The 24019-nt window shown below is 38.6% G+C and overlaps 2 protein-coding genes across 11 annotated transcripts in view; both read left to right on the forward strand.

The window, feature by feature from the left end:
• LOC145962533 (uncharacterized) overlaps positions 1-9004 on the forward strand; it is a 28947-nt gene extending 19943 nt beyond the window's left edge. For all 7 annotated transcript variants that reach the window (XM_083083659.1, XM_083083660.1, XM_083083661.1 and 4 more), the window contains 7 exons: positions 1251-1684; positions 2727-3279; positions 3621-3864; positions 4220-4488; positions 4727-6511; positions 6893-7350; positions 7515-9004. In XM_083083659.1, coding sequence (XP_082939785.1) covers positions 1251-1684; positions 2727-3279; positions 3621-3864; positions 4220-4488; positions 4727-6511; positions 6893-7350; positions 7515-7688 — 3917 coding nt within the window. In that variant the 3' untranslated portion in view covers positions 7689-9004. The remainder of the gene's footprint in view (positions 1-1250; positions 1685-2726; positions 3280-3620; positions 3865-4219; positions 4489-4726; positions 6512-6892; positions 7351-7514) is intronic.
• Positions 9005-9680: 676 nt separating this feature from the next.
• On the forward strand, positions 9681-23324 carry Pkc98e (Protein kinase C). 4 transcript variants are annotated; one of them, XR_014436157.1, is made up of 10 exons: positions 9681-11060; positions 11552-11612; positions 11684-11909; positions 12746-12777; positions 13527-13597; positions 13905-14067; positions 14197-14739; positions 14840-15435; positions 15525-16038; positions 17387-23324. XR_014436157.1 is itself a non-coding variant. In XM_083085321.1 (10 exons), exons 1-10 carry the CDS (start codon positions 10731-10733, stop codon positions 15775-15777), a joined length of 2187 nt encoding a protein of 728 aa, XP_082941447.1. In that variant the 5' UTR covers positions 9681-10730; the 3' UTR covers positions 15778-17356. The 4 variants fall into 4 exon arrangements, 2 of the variants coding, with proteins under 2 accessions (XP_082941447.1, XP_082941448.1); XR_014436158.1 differs by having other exon boundaries at positions 18457-23324; XM_083085321.1 differs by lacking the exon at positions 17387-23324 and having other exon boundaries at positions 15525-15673; positions 15762-17356.
• The last annotated feature ends 695 nt before the right edge of the window (positions 23325-24019 follow it).

The raw sequence follows: 24019 nt of genomic DNA on the forward strand, positions 1-24019 counted from the left end.
TTTAATAAATTAATAAAATTGCATAAAAATCGGTCAACCGTTCTCTTGGATCTCACGTTTCTTCATTTTTTCGAAGATTTAAGTGTTTGTTTTCGCGTACTGATTAATATTTCTCGTTTCTTCATCCGGTTTTTGGCACGCGTTTTTCTCCTCTCCTTCGAATGTAAATACTTTACCATCGCGGTACCGCCTGGAAATGCGCTCATAGTACGATAGGTGATGAGTAAGTATAGTAAGTGTGGCAGTAGGATGCCGAGGAACCGTTATAGCCGTCTCGGCTCTAGCTATTTTTATTATTATTATCATCATCGTCGTCGTGCTACACTTTAAGCCCGAGCGTGCTCGAAAACGGCTTCTCGTCCGAGAAAGCACTTTATTTCGCGCGATGACCTATTAAGCGCTCCCGCTTGTGTAACTTATTAATCTGTAATATCGCCGCCTCATTAAACATTAAAATCCTTGCTTGCAACTCCCGCGTCGCAATTATACATAAACCGAAGATTTTAACGCGGAGACGAGATAAGAAGTCTACACGGATAAGAGGGTTATATGGTACCGATATAATTTAAAGTCAATAATTAGATTCTCCTTTTCTTTGCCCGCCAAATTAATACGGGGTTAAGTGACTATCTGTTTTGATGAAATTAAAAGTCTTTTAAAAGATTGTTAATTTAAATAATATTGTAATAAGATTGTTAGTTTAAATAATAACAAATAGCTATTATATTCATTATTATATAAATTCATGTACCTATAAAAGTTCAATTTCTTGTGTGTTTCACGAAAATGTTGATCGTCTTGAAATCTGCGTAGAAACATTGATAGTCTAATAATTAAGTTAAAGTAAGTTCATAAAGTATATTTTTCTTTCTAAATATTTATAAATTTTCTTAAGTGTTTTTTATAATTCCTATTTCGCGAAATAAATAGTCACTTTAGGAACATGCTGTATTTAATATTGACTAAACGATGGCTAATATTAAATAGCTTTCTCAACAAAATATCCAATCTGCGGTAAATCTTATATAATTTATGTGAATCTTTCGCTGTTAATAATTGAGTGCTATGTTGGATTTATGCAAATTATGAATGTGCGTGTGCGCAAATATATACACGGAACTATTGATCGTCTTGAGATCTGTAGAAACATTAATAATTGCCACGTTGAGACTAATAAATAAATTAGATATTTATTAGATAAATTATAATAAGTATATTTTACTTAAATATATATTTATTATATTACACAGAACCATCGCTGAGGGCCGGTCGATGTCCGTCCTTGGACGAGCAGAACGTGTGTCCATCGCGGTCGCCAGCCTGCGAGAATGATTCCCAGTGCCAGAGGAACGCGCCGGAGGAACGTTGCTGCAGGACCGCGTGCGGCTTCCGGTGCGTCCCGGGCCAATTGACCGGATGCGAGCAACTGGCATTGGCGGCCGTGAGGCGATCGCGGGCCCTCGGCGCCGAGGGCCTGTCGCAGTTCGTGCCGCGATGCGACAACGAGACCGGCGAATTCAAGAGAATACAGTGTAACCCGCAGGGACGCGGCTGCTGGTGCGTCGACGAGATCGGCGCCGAAATCCCCGGCACCAGGGCGCTCAACAAGAATGACATCGACTGTGACAAGCCCCGCGTCTGTCCGGCTCATAGTTGTCGTATGCTCTGCCCCCTGGGATTCGAGGTATTCACCTCGTCAAGTGTAAAGTCATACACTTTCGAGATATTTGACGTGAATCCGAAAAAAAAACGTTGTATTATTTTATTAAAGTATTCTTCTTCTTGTATGCGTACTGTATATTGTTACTTGTCATGGACAACTTTCTATTAATAACTCTGAATAAGAGTAGCCTGTATTTAGAGGATATGATTTCTTCATTTTATCTTTATATATATATATATATATATATATATATATATATATATATATATGAAAAAAGGTATTGAATTTATTATTCAGTACTATATATATATCTTGCTTGTAATCTAATCCCGTAAATCTAGTGCTATTATAAATAATTTAAAGAAGATGACATTTCTTTTATTTAATAAAATAGAGATGGAGATATTATATATTTTAATATATACATATTTAATAAATTTTCTATTTAAATAAAAGAAGTGTTATCTCCTTTAAATTATTTACCACTAGATTTACGGGATCAGATTCACAAGCAAGATTACAGAAACCATTACTATTATTTCGTAGCAACTTTTGCTAATTTTTGTTGATGGAGTGATACGAATATATATATCCAATATTAATAAAAGTCAGCAAAAAGTTGCTAGGAAATAATAGTAATAATTTCTCTAATTTTGCTCATGAAATCTGAAACCCGTCAAATTGATGAATTCTATAAATGTAGCGTTAAAATAATGTTTTGCGAATTTGCATCGATAAATTAATAGAATTTTAAAATATCTACTTTACATCAATAACGATTTCCTCTTTTAGTTGCGAGCAGCGCAAATATGTGCCAGATAAAAATTATCCATTAAATAACGCATTCAAAAAATTCTTATTCTTAGAAAATGAAGACTTAAAATAAAAAGTAAAGATATATCGTTGCATCATAAATTGTTATTCAGTAAAAGCGTTATTATTATAAAAATATTAAATTTAGATACGTGAAATGCTTCATAAAAATCTTAAACTTTTATATAGAAATTTAAAATAAGACTATCTTTATCTTATTGAAGATGACTTAAGATAATATTGTTCGTAGATCAACGAAAATACTGGCTGTCCCAAGTGCGAGTGTCGGGATCCTTGTCGCAGTGTCATTTGTCCGGGGAACGGACAGACATGCGAGTTGATCGAGATGAGTTGCGCTCGGCCGCCGTGTCCTCCGTTACCCAGCTGTCGGAAGGCCAAGTCCCTGTCGACGATCTGTCCGGTGGGTGAACCTTTGCAAATCACCGATTCGCCGCGGCCGTTCCTCTGTGGCGATACACCGGGCAAGCCGACCTGTCCACCGATGTACAGCTGCCTGGTGGAACCTGGACAAGAGTATGGAGTCTGTTGTCCGTCCAACGTAAACCTGCAGCGAGCCGGCTCGTGTCCCGTGGAGGAACCCGCGAACTCAGCATGCGCACCCAGCTGTCGCTACGATCTCGAGTGTCCTGGACCCCAAAAGTGTTGCAGCAGCGAGCGTTGTGGCGGTAACGTGTGCGTGATACCCCGGGAACTCAGCGTGTGTCATCGTGATCGCATGCTCGCCGAGATACTCAGCGTCTCCGAGCGCCAAGGCCGCGGTTATGTTCCACAGTGTAGAGAAGGTAAGACGAACAAGTTATTTCGCAAGGATTGAATATTCGTCTGTCAAAACTAGTTCATTAACGATTTCAAACTTTCATGTTAACCAGTTTGTATGACCCTCCAACTTACGTTGAAGATGACTGCGTAAGAAGGAAATTGCATGTCCGTGAAAGAAAACTAGCTAAACGAGAGAGAGACTTTGTGTCGAAATTTGTGTATTTGATTAGTAACGAGTTTGTGACCTCTTTTATAATCTTGACTTTCCACTGCGTAACATGTTTGTGCTTAGAATATAAAAAAGAAGTTTTTCATAATAAACGTTTTCGTAAGAAAGTTTTTAAAGTATAAAATAATCATGCAGATGGAGGTTTTGAGACGAGGCAGTGCTCGAGGAACGGTCTTGTTTGCTGGTGCGTGGACGACGAGGGTAGAAAGATATCCGGTTCCATGGGTCCCTCCGAGAAGATTGACTGTAGATCGATAAGCAAGGCGCGCTCGCTTCCGGCGTCTTGCACCCCTCAGCAATGCGCTCAGGTTTGCCAGTACGGCTTCAAAACGGATGCTTTCGATTGTCCGACTTGCGAATGCGACGATCCGTGCGAAGGGTGAGTATCGTTACGCTACAACAACGATTAATCCTTTACTTGCGAGAAATTAATATTTCCTTTCTTGAGAATATTTAAAAGAAATTTTTTTATACAAAAATCATGAAGAGAAAATTATTAAATTATAAATTATATCTTGTTAAATGTTTATTTATTATTTTTTATTCGATTAAAATGCAAAGCAAATATATAATATAATCTCTTTCCATTCATATTATACAAAATTTATTATTTGAAAAAATTATTACAAAGATTTTTAAAAATTACAAAAAAGAGAAAGAGAATATAATATAAAATAAGTAAAAAAAATAAATAGAAATGTGTATTATTTCATTAAATTATTATACTTTTACAGATTTCCTTGCCCCGAAGGACAAGAGTGTACTCTAAAACGAGAGGACAGCTGTCCAGATTTTCTTTGTCCAACGAAACCGGAATGTAAACCCAGGAAGACCTACAAAAGTCCTTGCCTCTTTGGCACGCCGCTGATCGATCAGAATGGAAATGCTATGACTTGCTCCGCTAACGAAACTTGTCCCGACAATTACAAGTGCACGGTGGTACCGGAAGCCGGTCAGTCGGTGTGCTGTGTCGAAACATTAAGTTCCGCAAAGGCACCCACAAGTAAATAATTTCATTAATAAATGATCAAGTATAAAATAACTAATGATAATAAAATTATTTTTCAATTGTAATATTATTATTAATCACATGCAAATAACATATATTTATTAATAATGATAGACTTAGAAATTAGAATGAAATATTTAAATATTTCATTCTAATTTCTAAGTCTTTTTTTAATTTTGCCTTAAAGTCTTTTTTTTACGAAAAACATTTTTTTGTCTCCACGAAAATCCAGTGTGCGAGTATCTGCGAGATTTCAACGATCGCATGGAGGGAACGAGGGAAGGAATGTCTCTGGCGATCCCGGCGCCTCAGTGCGAGCAGGATGGCAGCTTCAAATCTCTGCAATGTCACAATAGCACAGATTGCAACTGCGTGAATCATCGCGGAGTGATCCTGAAGACCGGAGTAGGCCCCACTGCCTCGGCCGATTGTAACGCCATCAAAGAGCTCACGCGAATCTGCAAGCGTCTCTATTGCAACTTGATCTGTCCATATGGTTACGAGGTGGACGCGGCCGGTTGCGAGCAATGTCGTTGCCACGAGCCCTGCCGCGACATCACTTGCGACCCGCAAAAGACCTGCACGATGATCGACGTGAATTGTGGTCCTGATCAATACTGTCCGGCGGTACCGGCTTGCTTGACAACCAAGCCGGGCCAGTGCCCGTATCTCGTGCCAAGCTCGTCGAGCTGCGAATTACAGTGTAGCAATGATCAGGAATGCCCGTCCGGAGATAAATGTTGCTCGACTGGCTGCGGCACGCAGTGCGTGGCGCCCGTCATGGCCACGGCCTGCCAGCACGCCCGTGCAGTCGCTGAACACGCCGCCAGAGAATCGGGCGAGCCCGCCAGAAGAATCTATATACCTAGATGTGACACCAACGGCGTCTTCGAGCCGGTTCAATGTCATAACGGCGTGTGCTGGTGCGTGGACGAAGAGGGCAAGGAAGCAGCGGGCACCCGAGTTCTCGAAGGAATCGTACCGCGTTGTAATACGCCTTTAAGATGTCCAGAGATTGATTGCAAGCTCGATTGTCCGGATGGCTTTGAGCTCGACGCGGACACCGGCTGTCCGACATGCTCGTGCCGTGATCCGTGTCGTAGCGTGACGTGCCGGGGCGAGAACGAAGCGTGCAGAATGGTGGAAGTGGCGTGCAGCGCACCTCCGTGTCCTCCTGTGCCCGTTTGTCTGCCGAAGAAAGACAATCCGTGCCCGAACGGTTCACCCTTGGTCGAGCAGAACGGCTCGGTCGCCACCTGCGGTCCTCACGGTCACCATTGTCCCTCGACGCACAAGTGCGAGCTGTCGCCGCTGGACGAGTACGCGGTATGTTGTCCGAAACCGCGTGATGTATGCTTCGAGCCACCGAGGCGAATATCGTGCAATCCGAGTGCGGGCTTCAACGAGACCGAGAGATGGTTCTTTGATCCGGAACGTAACGAGTGCCGGCAAAAGCACGAGTGCACCCTGGGCCACAACGATTTCTCCAGCCGGCTGGTATGCGACACCGTCTGCCCCGTATTATCGCAATGTGAGAGGCTGCGCGAGAAGAATCTCAAGAGATCGCAGAGGCTTAAGCAACCCACCTTCTTACCCAAGTGCAATTCCGATAGCGGAACGTGGGAACCGGTGCAATGTCTGGAGCACGTCGGTGTCTGTTGGTGCGTCAATCGCAAAGGTCAGCCGGTCAAAGGTTCGCTCATCAGAGGCACCGAGCCGAAATGTAATTTCCGGCAAGCCAGACGAGGCAGCAGAGGACCGCAAGAAATAGATCGTGAGATTCAAGCAATCATGGAAAACGCTTTGCTAGACTTGGAAATGGACGAGCGACGAGCGGGGAAGATTCTCGGGACCAGATGTCAAGCGATGAAAAACAAAGGCCACGTGCCGACGATATGCGATCCTCAGGGTAGATTCGAGCCTACGCAGTGCGCCGGCGATACTTGCTGGTGTGTCGATGAAGCCGGTAATCAGTTGATCGGCTCCGAGCCGTTTTTGAAGGGAACAAGCATTTGCCGTGAGTAGAAAAAATCTCGATGCTTCTTTAATTTAAATCAAATTTTATTGAAATAACTAGCGATTTTTTTAAATTTTTTATTTTTAATTAATATTTTATTGTGTTATAAGTATTTTTGTCGATATAGTTGGGTAGATTTATATTAAAAAATCTCTTCTCTCTCTCTCCCTTTAAAAATATAAAATAATATAATAAATCAAATAAAAAATATGAATAGAATAGATTAAAAATATAGTTTATAAAAATATATAAAAAATATATGTAGTTTATGGTATAAAAATTTCGAAACTATATAAATTCCAATAAAACACAATTCTCAAATATTGATGTGTGCGACCTTTAATCATCATATTAATTATACTAATTATAAATTTATTTTAGTCCCTACACCGGTCGAAGCTGTCGAGGTGACATTACGTTTCCCTGGTCGATTCCTCGCCGCAGATGAGGCGCGATTCGCCGAGAAGGCCGAGGATCTTTTACACGAGCTCGGCGCGATGCTCCGGAAGGGTGTACAAGTGGAAATCAATCAAGACTCGGCGATCCTAAGCTTCGAGATTGTCGGCGCGAATAAAGTAGACGTGGCGTTCCATCTGGAGGAACTCACGCGAATCCAGCAATTGTCCATGCTGGGCTCGTCCGCGGATGCGACAACTTCGCGCTTCACGCATCGGTCCACTTCCGTGACGACGCAGAGTCGGATGGTTGCACTGGAGCAGCGCGAGATCCTCACGCAAGTGGAAACGCCGGTCTATCAAACGGCCACGCTGGTGCTCGCGGCAGGAAGCGCTTTTATTATTAGCAGCCTCGTCATTCTGCTGATGCTATATCGTAAAAAGGTACTTGCAACTTCGCTCGTGAAATTTTATCGAGATTATACGCACTGGATCTATATTCATATCTTGAATGTGGTAATTCTAGTCTAATTTCGTTTCGGAACTGGACCGTATTTAACATTCGAAATGATGCAAAATATCAGCTGAATGAAAGGAATTTGTTGCAGATGAAAATGAAGGATCCTACCAAGATGCTGCCCGTGGATCAACACTTCCTCGCTTACAGCCAACAGCCGGTTTACGTAATATCGGGAACAGAACAGGATGAGAAGGAGAAGGAAGCTGCGGCACAGCAGATGCTAAAGGATATTCATACATCAGATACCATTGTTGAAGCATAAAGCGATTTCATGCTCTTTTCATATGGATCGTTTCCACCTTGTACGGTAGTGATTCTTAAATTTCTGTCTCTCCGAGAGGTCCTAAAAAAAAGTCTATAAGAAGTGTATCATACACAGGTGCAGGGTTGTCACAATCTAAATCCTTCGAAACATGCGCGTTAATTTAGCTCTTCCAAGTAGTTGCGCGGTAATCGTGATTTATTTTTAATCAGTCAATTAATCAGCTTCGTTGAGCTCCTCTATCTCTGTCAAACTTTTTATGTAATCGAATACAAAAATAAAATATGCAATCATATTGACTATCTCTCTGACATATATACACATGTAATATATTACAATATATTGCATGAGATATATATTGTAATATATTACATGAGAGAGATTGTTTCTTATCGATTATAATAATATATTTAGACAGAGAGAGAGAAAGAGAAAGCGGATGTATGTGACAGACAGAAACTCAAGAATTAATAGCGTAGCATGAGACCCGAATCACTGTCGTACACGGTATAATACATATGTAGTCAAAGCCGCGTCATGTATATTCCACTGTCATTTCGTACTATAATTTATTGTCCATACGAGATTATAGTCTATGGACTCGACGATCTACCGAATGCACTGCATGGCATTTTTCCAGAGATTTAATATTAATCTATTTCTATTTAACAAGCAAAAATATGTGTATTATATACATACATGTACTCTTATCTCGATATTATTCGTTATAATGTTTATAAATTTATCCAATCATTTTGATATAAAGTGGATCAGAATATCACACTCATCTCTTCTAAAATGAAATGCATATAAAATAACAATTTTTGAAATCAATAATACTTTTATCCGCGAACGATGAGTTTGCCGATGGACGATAAATATTTGCGAGTCGATCGTCGAGAAACTAGACTGTTTTTAGGAACCATTTCATCATTCTCGCCAGTTTTCATCGTCTCGTCGATGTGGAAGTCACTAACGTAAGGATATCCCGGCCTTGCAAATCACGAATACTAGGATATCACTGCGTTAATACGTCGCGCGGATGTAAATATTAGATTTATATTGTGTTCGATTATTTATATAGACGAATAAAGATCGAAACTCTCTCCTGTTTTTTCAAGAACAAGATTTGCTCTCCACTGGATATCCTCATTTACTCGACTTTATTAAAGTAGATAAAATTGAAAAATACTGCCTTCCCTTTCTCCAAACAGAAATATAATCTTCAAACTTTTCGCATTTTTCAATCTTTGAAATATATAGAAAATGTCATAAAATTATAAATAAAAGTAAATAAAAACTTCCTAAGCAATTAATCCGAGGAAATTTCCTTTTTGAATCTTAAATAACATTAAAGATAAATAAAGCGCAAATTATAATTTTCGCAAGTATAAGTAGATGATAAAAATTTACATTCTTTATTTAATTTTCTAAAAATAACAAAATTTATAATATAATATTATTTAATATATAAATTTATAAATTTTGCCGAATAATATGGTAACATCTCATTGGTCAAATAAATTCGCTATATAATATGTATATTCTTTTATCAATTTATATTATATTTAATAGCATTTATATATAATATTTATTATATTATCATATTTCTAATATTTCGATTTTTTATTACGACTCATAAATTTATCTTTTAATATAATAATATAATAACATTGAATGTAGTTTATCGCGTGAAAAGTTAAATCCAGCTTAATGTCCAATTCATAAGACACAAAATGCGTGAGTACTTAACGTAATTAGATTTAATTTTTACACACTTATAATAAGTCTGTTTATTTTAATTATATTTTTTAAAATGAAACAAAGATATATAAATTTCCTGTTTTTTTCGAAAAAAATCTGCAGGAGGCTGCAGAGAGAAAAAGAGCGAGAGAGAAAGACAGAGAGAGAGAGAGGAGAGAGCGTGCGGCCGAAAGACGAACAGACTCGTGCGCGACTCGGAAACGCCCGGAGACGGCCGAGGCGCGGTCGACGTTGATCGGGTCGAGTCGTGGTTTGCGCGGAGCGCGAACGACCAATCGAGCGGTTCTCGAACGGGTCCGTACGGGTCGGTCGGTGCGCGCGGAGGATCCAGTCGTTCCTGGCGTCGCTCTTGCTCCGAGAAGAGAGCATACATGGATACGTCACGCTCGTCTCGCGATCGCTGATCCGCCTGCGACGGAACGTGGTGCGCGTCGCCGAGGAGAAGTCGCGGGGACAGTACAAGCGGGTCGTCGCCTTAAACTCGTAGCGAGAGAGAGAGAGAAAGAGAGAGAGAGAGAGAGAGGGAGATCGAAGAGCGCGCGCGAGGAGAGAGAGCCCGATGGGTGTCAGGAGGACAGCGAGGGGACGAGGGCAGGCCTCGTACTCGCGCCTCGCGGTTGTCGCCGCATCGTCGCGGACGCCGTCATCGCGCCGTCATCCCCTCATCGTGTCGCGATCCGCAAAATCGGCGCGCGGGTTCCTGTTATGCGCGCACGTCAAGCGCCAGGCGGAGTGTTTATAACTGCACGGTGTTCTCGTCGGTGCTCGTGGCAGGAGGTACTGGAAAAGGCGGCGCGGAGGAGAAGGAGGTAGAAGCTCGACGGGCAGAAGCGGCGAGAGAGAGAGGGAGAAAGAGAGAGTGGATAGAGGGAGCGGAAGAAGGAGAGAGGAGAAGGAACGATAAAGGGACAGGTGAAGCGTGAGGAGAGAAAAGGAGGCACGAGCTCCGACTCGAGAGGAGCGAGATAGAACGAGACGGATAGCGACGTATTTCTTCGGTCAAAGAGAGAGAGAGAGAGAGACGATCGAGTCTCTCGTATTCCGTGCTCGTTTGGCGTGCGCCCGCGACAACGGAACCCCAGACTCCCCCTGTTGTTCAACGATTGGTCGGATTGGCAGTCTCGGATATCGTCCGCGAGCTTGATTCCGGATAACCTATTCGCGGCGCGCGCCAAAGTGTCATCGGCTCGTCAGGCGTGACAGTCCGTCGATTGGACAGAGCGCCGCGTCTTCAATTCCCGTCCTGTCCTGTCACTCGTCGCGTCACGACGGATCGCGATGTTTACGGGCACGATCAAGATCGAGATCTGCGAGGCGGTGGGGCTTCGCGCGACCGACAAGCAGCGCAAGTTCTGGCAGGATGAGCCTATACTCGATCCTTACGTGCAACTGGACGTCGACGAGAACCACCTGGATCGCTCGTCCACGAAGCCAAAGACCTTCGACCCGGTGTGGAACGAGTCCTTCACCTACGAGGTGCAGGACGCGGTCACGCTGGGCCTCACCGTCTTCCACGACGCGGCACTGCCGCCGGATTACTTCGTTGCCAATTGCAGCATCCCGTTCGAGGAGCTCGTCAATCGGAACGGCAAGACCACCGACTTCTGGGTTAGTCGCGGATCTGTCCCTTTGATCTTTCGCTAAACTTAAGTCAGGTGGAATGTATAAATATACAATGGTGTCGGGATTGCGAGTTGATTTTTTCTTTATTCTCGATTCTATCATCATTGTGACTAATTGAAATGAATAACATCCAAGTCTGTATACTTCGAATGTTGTATATAAATAGAGACAGATTAGATTGCAATTAATATTTAAATTTTGTATGTGTATCTCTTTTGTTTTATAATCTACTTATTTATTCTTATTCCGTTTTTAAATTATGTCACATTTTCTTTGATATAAATACTTTCTAAAAGAAGGTATTTTTCTTATCAAGTTTGTACATTGATATGTATGTGACAAGTTTTAAAAATTGAAACATTTCACATATTTAAATAAATAATATTTATTTAAATATTATATGTAAATATTACATATACATATATTGACACACATATATATATATATATTAATAACAATATAAATAAAAATTACAGGTTGACTTGGAACCTCAAGGAAAACTGAGAGTGAAAATAGATTTGCAATGGAATGATCAAGGTAAGAAAAAATATTTTACAATATTTGACAAATGTACGTGAATCTCGATATACTTTGATTTAATATTTTAGATCGGCAATCGAGTTGCAGCACAGGAGGCGATGGAGAAAATATCGGTAGAAGCATCAGCAGTATCAGCTCCAGCAAGGAACCGCGCCGAGAATTTAAGGAAAGACAGGGCTTTTATCGTCGGAGGGGTGCGATGCGACGAAGGATTCATCAAGTGAACGGGCACAAATTCATGGCTACCTTTCTGAGGCAACCAACATTCTGTTCGCACTGCCGTGAATTTATATGGTATGTATGCTTATGTGCGTACCATTGCTTCTCGTTGCTTAAGGTTTTACGCGCAAGTACTTCTCGATACTATCTTCGAGAGCCGAGTGTGTACTATTACGAAATATTTGGTAAATGGGAGCATGCTTGAAGTGGTGTATATTCTATTCATGGTTATAAGAATACTGTAGTTATAAAGAATATTGTAGCCTTTTTCAAAATTGATATTGCATATAAATATATTCATTATGTAAACAAAGAGTTGCACGATTAGGGATTTTTTTGGGTCCTTTCTTGTAATCTAATTTAATAATACAAGAAGGAATATTATCTTTATTAATTTACATGTGTGGTTAACGATAGTTTAGCTCAAAGGATTAAATTATTATACAGCTATTTTAAAATTCAACAAATATGCACACAAATGTAGATAATAAAAGCAGAGCTTGTGGTATTGCTACATTCAGGGTGTATTTCAAACATTATACAAGGGAACAAATTTTTCCTCTTTGGACAGATTGCATGCTTGGGTTTTATTACAAGAGCACATGCCTTATGATATAATCCGCTAAATCCATCTAAAGGTATCGAGGTGTTGGAGCATTTATGCAATATAAGCTGTTTCAATTGGCAATATTTTTTAATAACAACTAATTGGAATAAAATTAGGGAAGATACACACCAACTATGATTTTATTTAATATTTCATCATTCTTTTTTAATCAATGGCAAAAACCCTTTTTATCAGGTGTCTATTGTAAATGATGACTAAATATGGTTGAAGAAGGCAAACCTATGTGTCTTAAAAGGGGTATAATAAGGATACAATGTGACGTGTTTTGTCTGTTGTATTTCAGGGGCTTGGGCAAGCAGGGCTATCAGTGTCAAGGTGAGAAGACACATACACTGTTATTAACAGATTATAATTATGTATCTGCTTGTGCTGCACTATTATGTATGAATGTAGCGCAGTTAAGAATATGTGTTGATTAGTTTTACAATGAGAAAAATCACGACGATTAAAGTTCTTAATCGATTGACTTTAATGCAGCTTTTATTTTTTTTAATGTTTTATTTTTACAATCACTGCAGCTCTACAATCGCCTTCTTCATACACTTTCAGTTTACTACGGATATGTACTTATGATCTCGGCTAGGGATTAATCTATTTTGTGATAAAGATTTTTCAATTTATTTATCAACTATTTGTTATAAAATTTTTTCAATTTTATCAACTATTATTACATAAAGATTTTAATATTGATTTTTAATGTAATGATTATACGAGGTTTCTTTTGTGAATTATTTTCTTCTATGAATTATCTACTCTATTGCTAGAATATAAATTTGTGGCAAAATGGGAATTTGTTTAGTTTCTTGCATGTTATTCTTTGATAAAAATTCCCTGATTATCTACGCCATTTTAGAGCTCAATAACCATTTTCGATACTGCAGCTTTTGCCGATTCTGAGGTAATATTAAATAAATTATGATTTTATTTTTATGCTTATTATGCGATATTAAATATAAATAATTTTTTAATCACGCATGTAACCAGCTTTAGACGTGCAATATTTAGAGTTACATTTCAGAGATGAATATTTCTACAAGGAGATATTTGTTGTAATACTGTTTCAGTATGCACTTGCGTAGTTCACAAAAGATGTCACAAATTGGTGATAACCAAATGTCCAGGAATGAGAGATGAGGTAGGTTCATTAGTATTCTTTAAAATGATGTGATATAAGATAAAACTATTATGAGCAATTTTTTGGACATTGTTATTATTGAGATTATTATATATTATGTTTACACTTTTCAATTAGTTATTGATAATTATTATTGATAATTTTAATAGCTAAATATTATATATACATATGTAAGATTTTTTATATCAAATTTTTTTTATATCAAATACGATTAATTTTATTAGATTTTATTAGATTTTATCGATTTTTTTCTTTTATTCTATTAGTTTGTTATTTCTGTTTTTTTTTCTTCAAATTATTCACTTAGGATAAGGGAACTGGATTACAGTCGAATCAAGACACAGAGAGCCCGCGCTTCAGCATAGACATGCCACATCGCTTTGTTGTTCATAATTACAAGAGATTTACATTTTGTGACCACTGTGGATCCCTATTGTATGGTTTATTCAAGCAAGGTTTACAATGCGAAGGTAAATTAACGAGCACAATAATTTATATTTCAAAAATTTTCTTTCTTTGAAGAAAAAAAACTTGATTAACTTATTAAAACTTAATTTAACTTAATTAACTTATTAAACCATATCATATTTTTTATACAGCTTGTAACATGAACGTTCATAAACGATGTCAGAAGAATGTACCGAACAGTTGCGGTATCAATACCAAAGCTATGGCCGATATTCTGAAAACAATGAACATTTCTGCGGACAAGCAAGTCAAAACTCCGAAAATCAATTACAGATCCGCGTGTCCGCCAACACCTACAGTTACAGTTACGGATGCGACGGACATTTTACAAGCGAAAGGAGCGGAAACACCAATTAATGCCAATGAAAACGCAGTGCCTGTTAATGGCAGTGAACCAAGAAAATTCGGTATACACGATTTTAATTTTATTAAGGTCCTCGGTAAAGGCAGTTTCGGTAAAGTGATGCTAGTGGAACGAAAAAGTAACCCCGACGAGATTTATGCCGTGAAAATCTTGAGGAAAGACGTCATTATTCAAGATGATGATGTGGACTGCACAATGACAGAGAAAAGAATCTTGGCATTAGCGGCTAAGCATCCTTTTCTAACAGCCATCCACAGTTGCTTCCAAACGATTGACCGACTCTTCTTTGTTATGGAATACGTGAATGGAGGTACATACAAGTCGTATATTTCGCTTTAATAAAATATATAAAACATGGTTTTTTTACTCGCATTTAATATTGCATTATTGTGTTTTCTAATCTGTTTCAGGTGATCTCATGTTCCATATTCAGAAGGCTCGAAAGTTTGACGAAGCAAGGGCACGCTTCTACGCGGCGGAAGTGACACTCGCCCTTCAGTTTCTCCATAAAAATCACGTTATATACCGCGATCTAAAACTGGATAATATACTGCTTGATTCGGAAGGACATTGTAAACTGGCAGACTTTGGAATGTGTAAAGAGAATATAATTGAAGGGCAAACGACCACATCGACATTTTGCGGCACGCCGGATTATATAGCTCCCGAGATACTGCAGGAATTGCAATATGGTGCCAGCGTCGATTGGTGGGCTCTCGGTGTTTTAATGTATGAGATGATGGCTGGACAGCCACCGTTCGAAGCCGATAACGAGGATGAACTCTTTGAATCGATTTTACGAGATGATGTACTGTATCCGATATGGATTTCCAAGGAAGCCGTGTCTATTTTGAAAGGTTTCATGACTAAAAATCCTGCCAAGCGATTAGGTTGTGTCGCAGCCAATGGCGGCGAAAATGCCATAAAGGTCCATCCATTTTTCCAACACATGGATTGGGAAGCGCTTGAAGCGCGCAGAGTGAAACCACCAATTAGACCTAAAATTGTGAGTTTTATGCATTTCGCTTTTGTATTAGTTTTTAAATAAGTAAATAATAAAGCGATTATTCCATGTAATGCGATCGAAATTTTCAGAAAAATGAGAAAGACGCTATGAACTTTGATACGGAATTCACGAAGGAGGATCCTGTATTGACGCCGGAAGACGCGGAGGAAGTGAGCTACATCAATCAAGAGGAATTTCGCGGTTTCTCCATGGTCAACAAGGACTTTAATCCAGCCAGGTTTGCAGCGCAATAAGAGATGATAAATCACTGTGGAGGATGTGGAACCGAAAAATTAATATCGTCCTAATACTTCCCGCTTAACAAGGTGGCGGATGCGCTAAACAACGCAAAGTTGGAAATCGGCGTTTTGAAGCTGCTCGAGGTCTCCTTTGGCCAATTAGTCTGATGGAGATGATACATCTGTTCACTGCGAGGATGGAAGTCTTCGACTAATTGAAGCACATTGGTGGCGATCCGAAATACTGAGAATTCGGAAATGTTAGCCAAGCCATCAAGAGAATATCAGAGTTTCATTTTCTTGAGAATTTGCGTTTTTGCGGAGATATTTTTTCACCGTTGCAGGAGCGCGACGAATTGATTCGGTACGAATGCTAGAAGGGCGTATTTTATTAAGGCATATTGTGCGAGATTGGCAGAAATTGCAAATTTTTTACTATCATTTTTGCGATGAGCACTAGAGAGTCAGTGTTACCGGAAGTAGAAGCAGTAATCGAGAGAATTTTACGACTGTATGAAAACAAATTGCTGGGAAACGCAATTACTGTTTATTGTGGCGCGGTACAAATGAAAGAAAAGATAGGCTCTCGTACAAAATGGTACGGATGATCGCTGGGCGATCAACCGATTCACTTTTTAAAGTGATACATACTTAAATTATATTTAATGTTACTAGAAACGCGCAATGAGATTCCAATTTCGTATAGATTTATATAAGATAGGAGATTGAACAAATTTGAAAGAGGAAAAATACCGGTTTTTGCCGGCTTTTTAACACTTTGTTTTTTTGTAATTATTTTCATTTCTATTTTTTTTTAATTAAAACGTTTCTTATTAATGAATTTTATCGGATGATTTTGTCGGTGACAATTGCGCGTATAGAGTGAAATTGAAAATATTGAAAATATTTTTCAAATATTACAAACGCAATTGAGTTTTGATCTGATAATATTTAAGATTACGTTAAGTAGATGTACAAATCGAATTTATACTTACATAACGGCTTGGCACTTATAACGTATTTTATTGTTTGAAAATTTCTATTACGAGAAAATAACATTGTCGTAATACGAGCAAGAAAATAATGTCCATGGAAAAAATTTAAATTTAACTGAATATTACTTAAAAAATAAGTCGAGTTTAGTTCTTAAAAACGTAGAATTTTCGACGGATTAACGCTACGACGAAGACTGAACATAAGCTGGGCTTAAGTTTTAAGTAATTCCAACATTTATAAACGACGAGTTTATGTGTATAAGAATCTATGCATTAGGGTAGATCAGCGTAGGGAGAATCGAAAAATCGGCTTTCGTTTCGTTTGGCTGTTGTCCAGCGCCAATCGAACGAGGTCGAAAGTTTTCGTCGAGCTTTACACATACACACGTATACACACATACACACAGAGGAGCATCTCGCAGCGCTTCTCCGATAGGATCTAGGTAAAAAAGAAGAAAAAAAAAGAATAATCGCGCTCGCGTGATAGAGATCGAGCAGGATACGATCTAAATCGGGCGAGCGCGCGTCATTTCATACTTGAGTAGAACTTGAGCATTATAGATTGAAAGAGAGTCCACTGGTGGTCTCCAAAGTACATACAAATATAGATTATATCCATATGTATGTGTATGTGCATATATATATATATATATATATATATATATATATATATATATGCACATATACGTATACATATATAAATCTAATTTATTTTAGTAAGGCATGGAGGCAAGCGAGAGGAAGCGATTCGTAACACTAAAAGAAGGCAGAAAGGAACAAACTCTCGCGGCGAGCATATATATAAATTTGCACACTTGCGATTCTCGGCGCCTCTTACGATTTTGAAAAGGCGTGTGGGGTGCATATAGTACATATATAGCCATGAATATAATACACATTAGCAAAAGAGAAAGAGAGAGCAAGAGAGAGAGAGAATGTATTATACATAGAGAAAAATATCAAATTTACCAAAATGCCGAGCAAAAGCAACAAGTCCATCTAGCGATTTTGATGCACCTTTCGCGATCCTTAAATGTGTTGTCTCTAGATAGGTATCTTTGAACAGGCTTGAACTCGTGTACTTAATCTACATAGTAAGCTGAAAACTCTTTAGATATAAGAGTGGGTAATAGTAATATTTTGTTAGTGACTTTTAAGCACGTGGCACGTTGACGTTGTAGTTATGTATCAGTAAATCGTCTTCGTCCTCTCGAGTCGGCATAATTTCGATCAAGAATGGCGAGGACAAAAAGGAATGAACATGCAGCAGATACAACACGATACATTCAGACTTCAGTGTGCGTCGAAGTGTGCATCGTCCAATTTGCGCCAAAGATTCAACAAACTCACGCGTTTTCAATATACGCGAGAGGACGAACCGCAAATTGTCAAGCCCCACTTTTCGAAAACTACGGTCTTGAATCTTTGGCGCGAATGCGAGAGAGTTGCCATTGATGATTCTAATAACGCGTAGGTAGAATTATAGAGATATAACGATAAGTTGTAAGCAAAAAAAAGAAACTTAGTGTTTAAACGTAGTAATTGTGAAGCGAGAGCGCAGAATCGACAGCAGCGTCAAAATCGTGCGAGTTATTAGCGGGAATCTCTTTGGCGCGTGTCTTCGTCGACGAGCTACATTATAGCGCAACTCTTTCAGCTCCAAGTTTGTAGGCCCTCTCCACCCACTCGCTGGTGGTAACGCGGCTCGTCGGCGACGACACGCGCCGACTCGGTGTCGTGATATATCGTCGTTGTTGTGTAACCGTACATTTTTATGTCCTTCCTAGATCTTAGACCCGCGAGTAAGAAGGAACACACATACACACACGTGGAGGAATGGGAGGACGTCCTCATTTCCCGGATACCGCGCGAGCCTGTAAATGCCAGCGCGCGCTTCGAGCCTGTGCAGGACTCGAAGCGCGGGTTTCTTGTGCATCTCATTCAAGGACAATCGGGGGTGTCCAGGAAAAGGGACTTTCGTGGCCATACGTCGAGCATTTGTTGCACAATTTTTAGATCCTATAAGACGTAAGAAGCACGCGACGTTGACGGTACACACGGAGAGCTCTTACATATATATATATGTATAATATATACTTGAAGTGCAAGACACACAATGCTCGTCGCTTTCGCGTGTCATCATCATCATCATCATCGTGATCATCATCATCATCATCATCATCATCATCATCATCATCATCATCATCATCATCATCATCATCATCATCAACAACAACAACAACAATGGTCACATCGGGGCGAACGTTGTGGCTGATCGTTCCAACAGCTTTCGCTTGTACAGCAATAATTATCGACCAGCAAATTATAGTGTTCTAAGCGTAACAGGTATTGACCGTCCGATCGAGACCGTGTCGATACTTTTTTTTCCGTATACATCTTCGCGTGTAATGTTGATTCACAGGATCGCCCCCGTGATCCGGTTCGACGACGTAATCGGGAATTTATCAATTAGCGTTACTCGTTCGCTTATGTCTGTCGGCGTTTGTTTTTTTCTTGTCCCGTGACTTATCTAATATTTATATCTATTTCATTCGGCCCGTCGACGCGATAGAAAACCGTCTCGATGTAAAGGTACCTGATGAAGACGCAAGACGATCGATGATCGTTGATCTCTAATCATGTTTGACGACGTCACGAATGTGGAGAGACACGCGAGCGTTATCGGGACAATTAATGTCGATTAAAAAACTCTCGCTTCGAAGAGTATATCTATGATAAAAGAGAATGCTCTTGGTGAATGAGGAATCGAGAGGTAGCGCTCGAAGCTTCGTTGACGTATGTGCATTTACTCTATAAATCTAGTCAAAACGGAGATTTACAGAATAAGTCGGCTTTTTTGAAGATTCAAATTGACGGAGAATGAATCAAATTCCAGAGAAAGGAAGAGAGAGAAAGAGACGGGTTAGTCCGGCCTACGCTTTAAAAAGAGAAAAAAAAACATTAAAGACGGTCTCGTGCGTTATTTCGAAAAAAAAATTACAGCTATACCGTGTACCTACGTATTGTTACTAGTGTCTAGGATTACGATGTGTATATGTATCAAAACTCGTAAAAGCAGATATCTTGCGGGCGTGGAGATCAGACTCTCCTCTCCTTGAACTTAGATATAATCGGCTGCAAATCGGATGTCTACTTTTTGGCGCGCCGCATCCCCTCGTCTCGATACTAATTTATTATCAAATTAATTAGCAATTTATGGACTCGCGTATCACACGCAAATCTCGATGATCGCTGGACGGATTTCTCTACGAAAGAACAATTGCCGTCCTCAGCACATCGATTCGACGAAATCGACGTAACGTCAAAAATTCCCCTCGGATCTCAGTGAATCTTGTGATAAGCTCCCTCGAGAACACCTCGATAAATGGAATTGTTGCCCGTACGAGCGATGCAGTGATTTCTAAAGTTCAAGTTAGACGGTATCCTAATTTGTCCTCGACGATCATCGAGAGAAGCGCTAGAGAGAACGAGTTTATACCAATGTACTTCTTTCATTAAGTTTTACTTAATTTTTCTTTCTTCGCGGCGTCACATTCTTCTATTAATTTTCACGATAGTGTACAAGATGTATTAAGTGCTTTAATTTATACAGTATTTCCCCAAGTTGCGCGTGTGAATTTTTATTCAAAGATTTATCGAAACGTTTGCTTGCTACGGATTAGATCGGCAATTTGTTAAACGCATCTAACTTTTCCGTTGTGATGAGTTGTATTTTTACTTATGTGTGAATGTACTTTTTGCGAGCTTTGTTTGTTAATGAATTCTACACGAATCGACAAACTCGTCATTAAGATTTTTACATTAATTGATGGAATTTATGTACATTCTTTTTTATGTACTTTCTTTTTTAGTAGTTAATACTTGTACTTTCGAGGGAGAACTATCGTTGTTGAAATATACTATTTATTTAGCTTGATATTTCGACGATAGTCCACGATGTAGTATTTGTCGTGAGATTCTTTTGTAATGACTAGTCAATCGTTTAATGCACACAAAGAACTGTTGTTATGCAGGTTATCGCTATTTTCTTGAATCATCTGCATTTACCTGCGTTATATTCTATTTAGAATACAGAGAACTTGTATTACATTTGTTGGAGAGACTGAGCGTGCTTGAAAAAAATAGATATATCGTTCCGTTCTTCGGAACGAAGAATTGAAGAGGCAGTCGCAAATGCGTGCAAATTTGATGTTAATATCTAAGTTTATATATATATATATATATATATATATATATATATATATATATAATGCGTTAACAAAAAATAATATAAATTATAATATAAGAAAAAATGAGATAAGAGAAAATTAACATTGTTGCAATATAGAGTAATTAAGTGAGTAGAGTCTTGAGACTATTGATGATGGTACCTTTTTCCTTTCTAAGAGATATATAATTTGTAAAGATATATACATATGTATATGTATATATGTATGTGTATATATATATATATATATATATATATATATATATATATATATATATATATATATATATATGTTACACGTATAAAGCGCATTGTCACGTAAAGTTCTTTTTGTTTCTCCAGACCTGTGTTAAAATCCCCAAGTTTGATTTCAGTTCAACGATCTTGGTATCATTGCTTTTGGAGAGGGTCAGGCAGGAAACGCGAAGATATTAAGAATTAAGATAAGATAAAAAAAAAGGGACCAATGTCGCTGAAACCGAATGAGAATATCCTGAATTTTATCCTGGGTCTGAGAAATAAGAAGAACGGCGCGTATATACAGCGGAATTCCGTGTATCGTCTTATGCCTGTGTGCACGATGTGTCGGATAAAACATTCTAAAAAAAAGGAGGAGAAAAAAAAACGGGAAAGAGTCTGCGTTTAATAATCAGCACCGGGGCTCCATTTTGGTAACGTTAAGCGCGATCATGCTTGATGACACCGTACACTTTGTAATCATGTAAAAACCGAAATTGAGAGAGAAGTAATCGCCGGGCTTAGAGAGTATAGTAATCATATAATTACAAAATGTAATTCGCAAATCGCGTTTGTAAGTCTCGAGGCGCACGGAAGATTACTCTTTTTTTTTTATTTCTTTTGTTCGTGAACGAATCAACGAGCGATTTTCATGGCATTTATTTCGTCTATTCTGAATCTGTGTTGCTCGATAAAGGAATTAAATTGCACGTGCATTATACTACGCATACACAGTATCGTAGAACGTACCAGTAAACCGGAAATGCAAAACTTAATGTACAAATGTCTTATTTTTCATACTTTTACACTTTTCGTGTTTTTTTTGTAATTATTTAAAACGATCTACAAATATATTTTATTGTTTTTATTTCTATTTTTGTGTAACACTAATTAATAATAATTATTTATCATGTTTTTCTTTACATAGATTTTTTCTTATTGTCTGAAAATTATTTCTTTAGCACTTGCATAATTTTGCGTTTTCGATCTACATTTCATTAGAACTAGATTTATTATCGAAAATAAAGATCAGATTATACTTGTGTCTATGTATTACTTAATATATAGCTTAACTGAATGTACCTTGCGATAATCGATTTCTTAGAATATCTCGCAGATTATATCAATGCATAATTTAATCGTTGAACCAAACGTACAACTTTTCCCGACAAACGAAATGGTCAAAAAAAAAAAAAAAACACGAGAGAAATCGAGAAAACAGCCGTCCGCAATAATCGAAGATATAGGAACCTGACGGGTAAAATTGAGCGAAATACTCTGAAGAAATAATTGGAAATGATCGCTGCATTATATAAATTGCGCTAACTTATCGTTAACTTTGTATGTAGCAAAATATATAAGATATGTATTACGTTATTTGTCGTTAAACGGCTTTGCGTACGGAAACTCTCGCGTATGTTATCTAAAATAAAAAAGAGAAAAACGGGAATTGCTTTAGGAATACGTCCCCCTCCAAATTAGCTCCGGATATATATAAATATATACATATATATAAATATATAAAATTATGTTGTGAGTGTTGTTATATTAAATATTATATATTTATTATATATCTGTTATAGAGAGACTTAATATCCGCACTCTATTTGCGCCATACTTATATATTCGCCAGAAAACCGGCGGAAACGTGACACACATTGATGCGACCGCATACGGAACACAAACATGTATTTTTTTTATACGCATATAACGCAATGCTTATATATATATATCCGATAATAAAATATCGCCTCGTGTTATTATCTCGCGCGTAATCTATTTTGCGTAATTTGCGAATAGCGTTTGTTAGTTTTTTGTACAGCGTTGTTATATTTGGGAGTGCAACAATGCCAGGGCCTCTAATCCTGAACGCGAATCACGCATACAGGTAATAAATACGCATAACTAATCGTCGGGAGGGAAAATAAAGTGAAAAATGGGGGGAGGAGAAGCGAGGAAAAGCGATCCAAAGCCTCTTTGCGCGATATTGTGATCTCCGTAAAGATTTCTATTTTTCTTTTCCCGACGTTCACACTGCGTTATCGATCATATGCTGATTCTACACTTGATATGAATTATACTCAAGCCTATCTCGTCGCAATAGATACCGGTATGTAAAATCAACGTGCGTGTGAGTGTGCGTGTAGACATGATGTGCACGAAGAGTGGCCGAGTCGAAAGAAGTATAAATTATAGGTATATTTATATAAGTGTAATTGTGATAGAGAGAGAGACAGAGAGAGAGAAGCGCGCATGTAAAATCGGTCCTCGGAAACTTTATTAACGCCTCTTAATTGATTGCCATATAATTTATAAACAGGATTCCGTAACTTTTTCTCTCGTCGCGCGAAAAACTTTGTGATCCCTTTACAATTTTACGAAAAGTTACTTGATGCGAATCTCTACTTGTGTACAAGTTGGTTGCCAAAATCGAGAGGCCCCTTTTGCACCCGCGCTGTTAGATTAGCGAATGTTACGATGAATGAGCATTATCGATTTCTTGTATTTATATTTCGTTAATCATAGTAAACATCAGTATATTAGATTATCAAGTGTTATTATCTGGTGCTCTAAAGGTGTGTTCCCTCCAGGTGTTTTCTCCTGATCTGTGTTTTACACAGGAACGTTGTTTCATTATGATCTCACATCTTAACAGCATTTTAATTTTTATAAATACGTCGGAGGGAATACGCGGCTGTCATATCGTATAATTAAATGATATATATATGTATACTTTGTTGCATATATATATGTGTGTATGTACGTATGTATGCATGGATGCACGTATGTACTTGATTTATGTAGTGTGTCACGGACTGGCGATCTACGTTCTATGTATTTACTCGTGTGAATCGATCCACGCGAGTCGTAAAATTATATTTTCT

The sequence above is a fragment of the Camponotus vicinus genome, unplaced genomic scaffold (genome assembly GCF_025532165.1).
Source record: "Camponotus vicinus isolate PSW18456_S1 unplaced genomic scaffold, iyCamVici1.0 SCAF_12, whole genome shotgun sequence".
Classification (NCBI taxonomy): Eukaryota; Metazoa; Arthropoda; class Insecta; order Hymenoptera; family Formicidae; genus Camponotus; species Camponotus vicinus.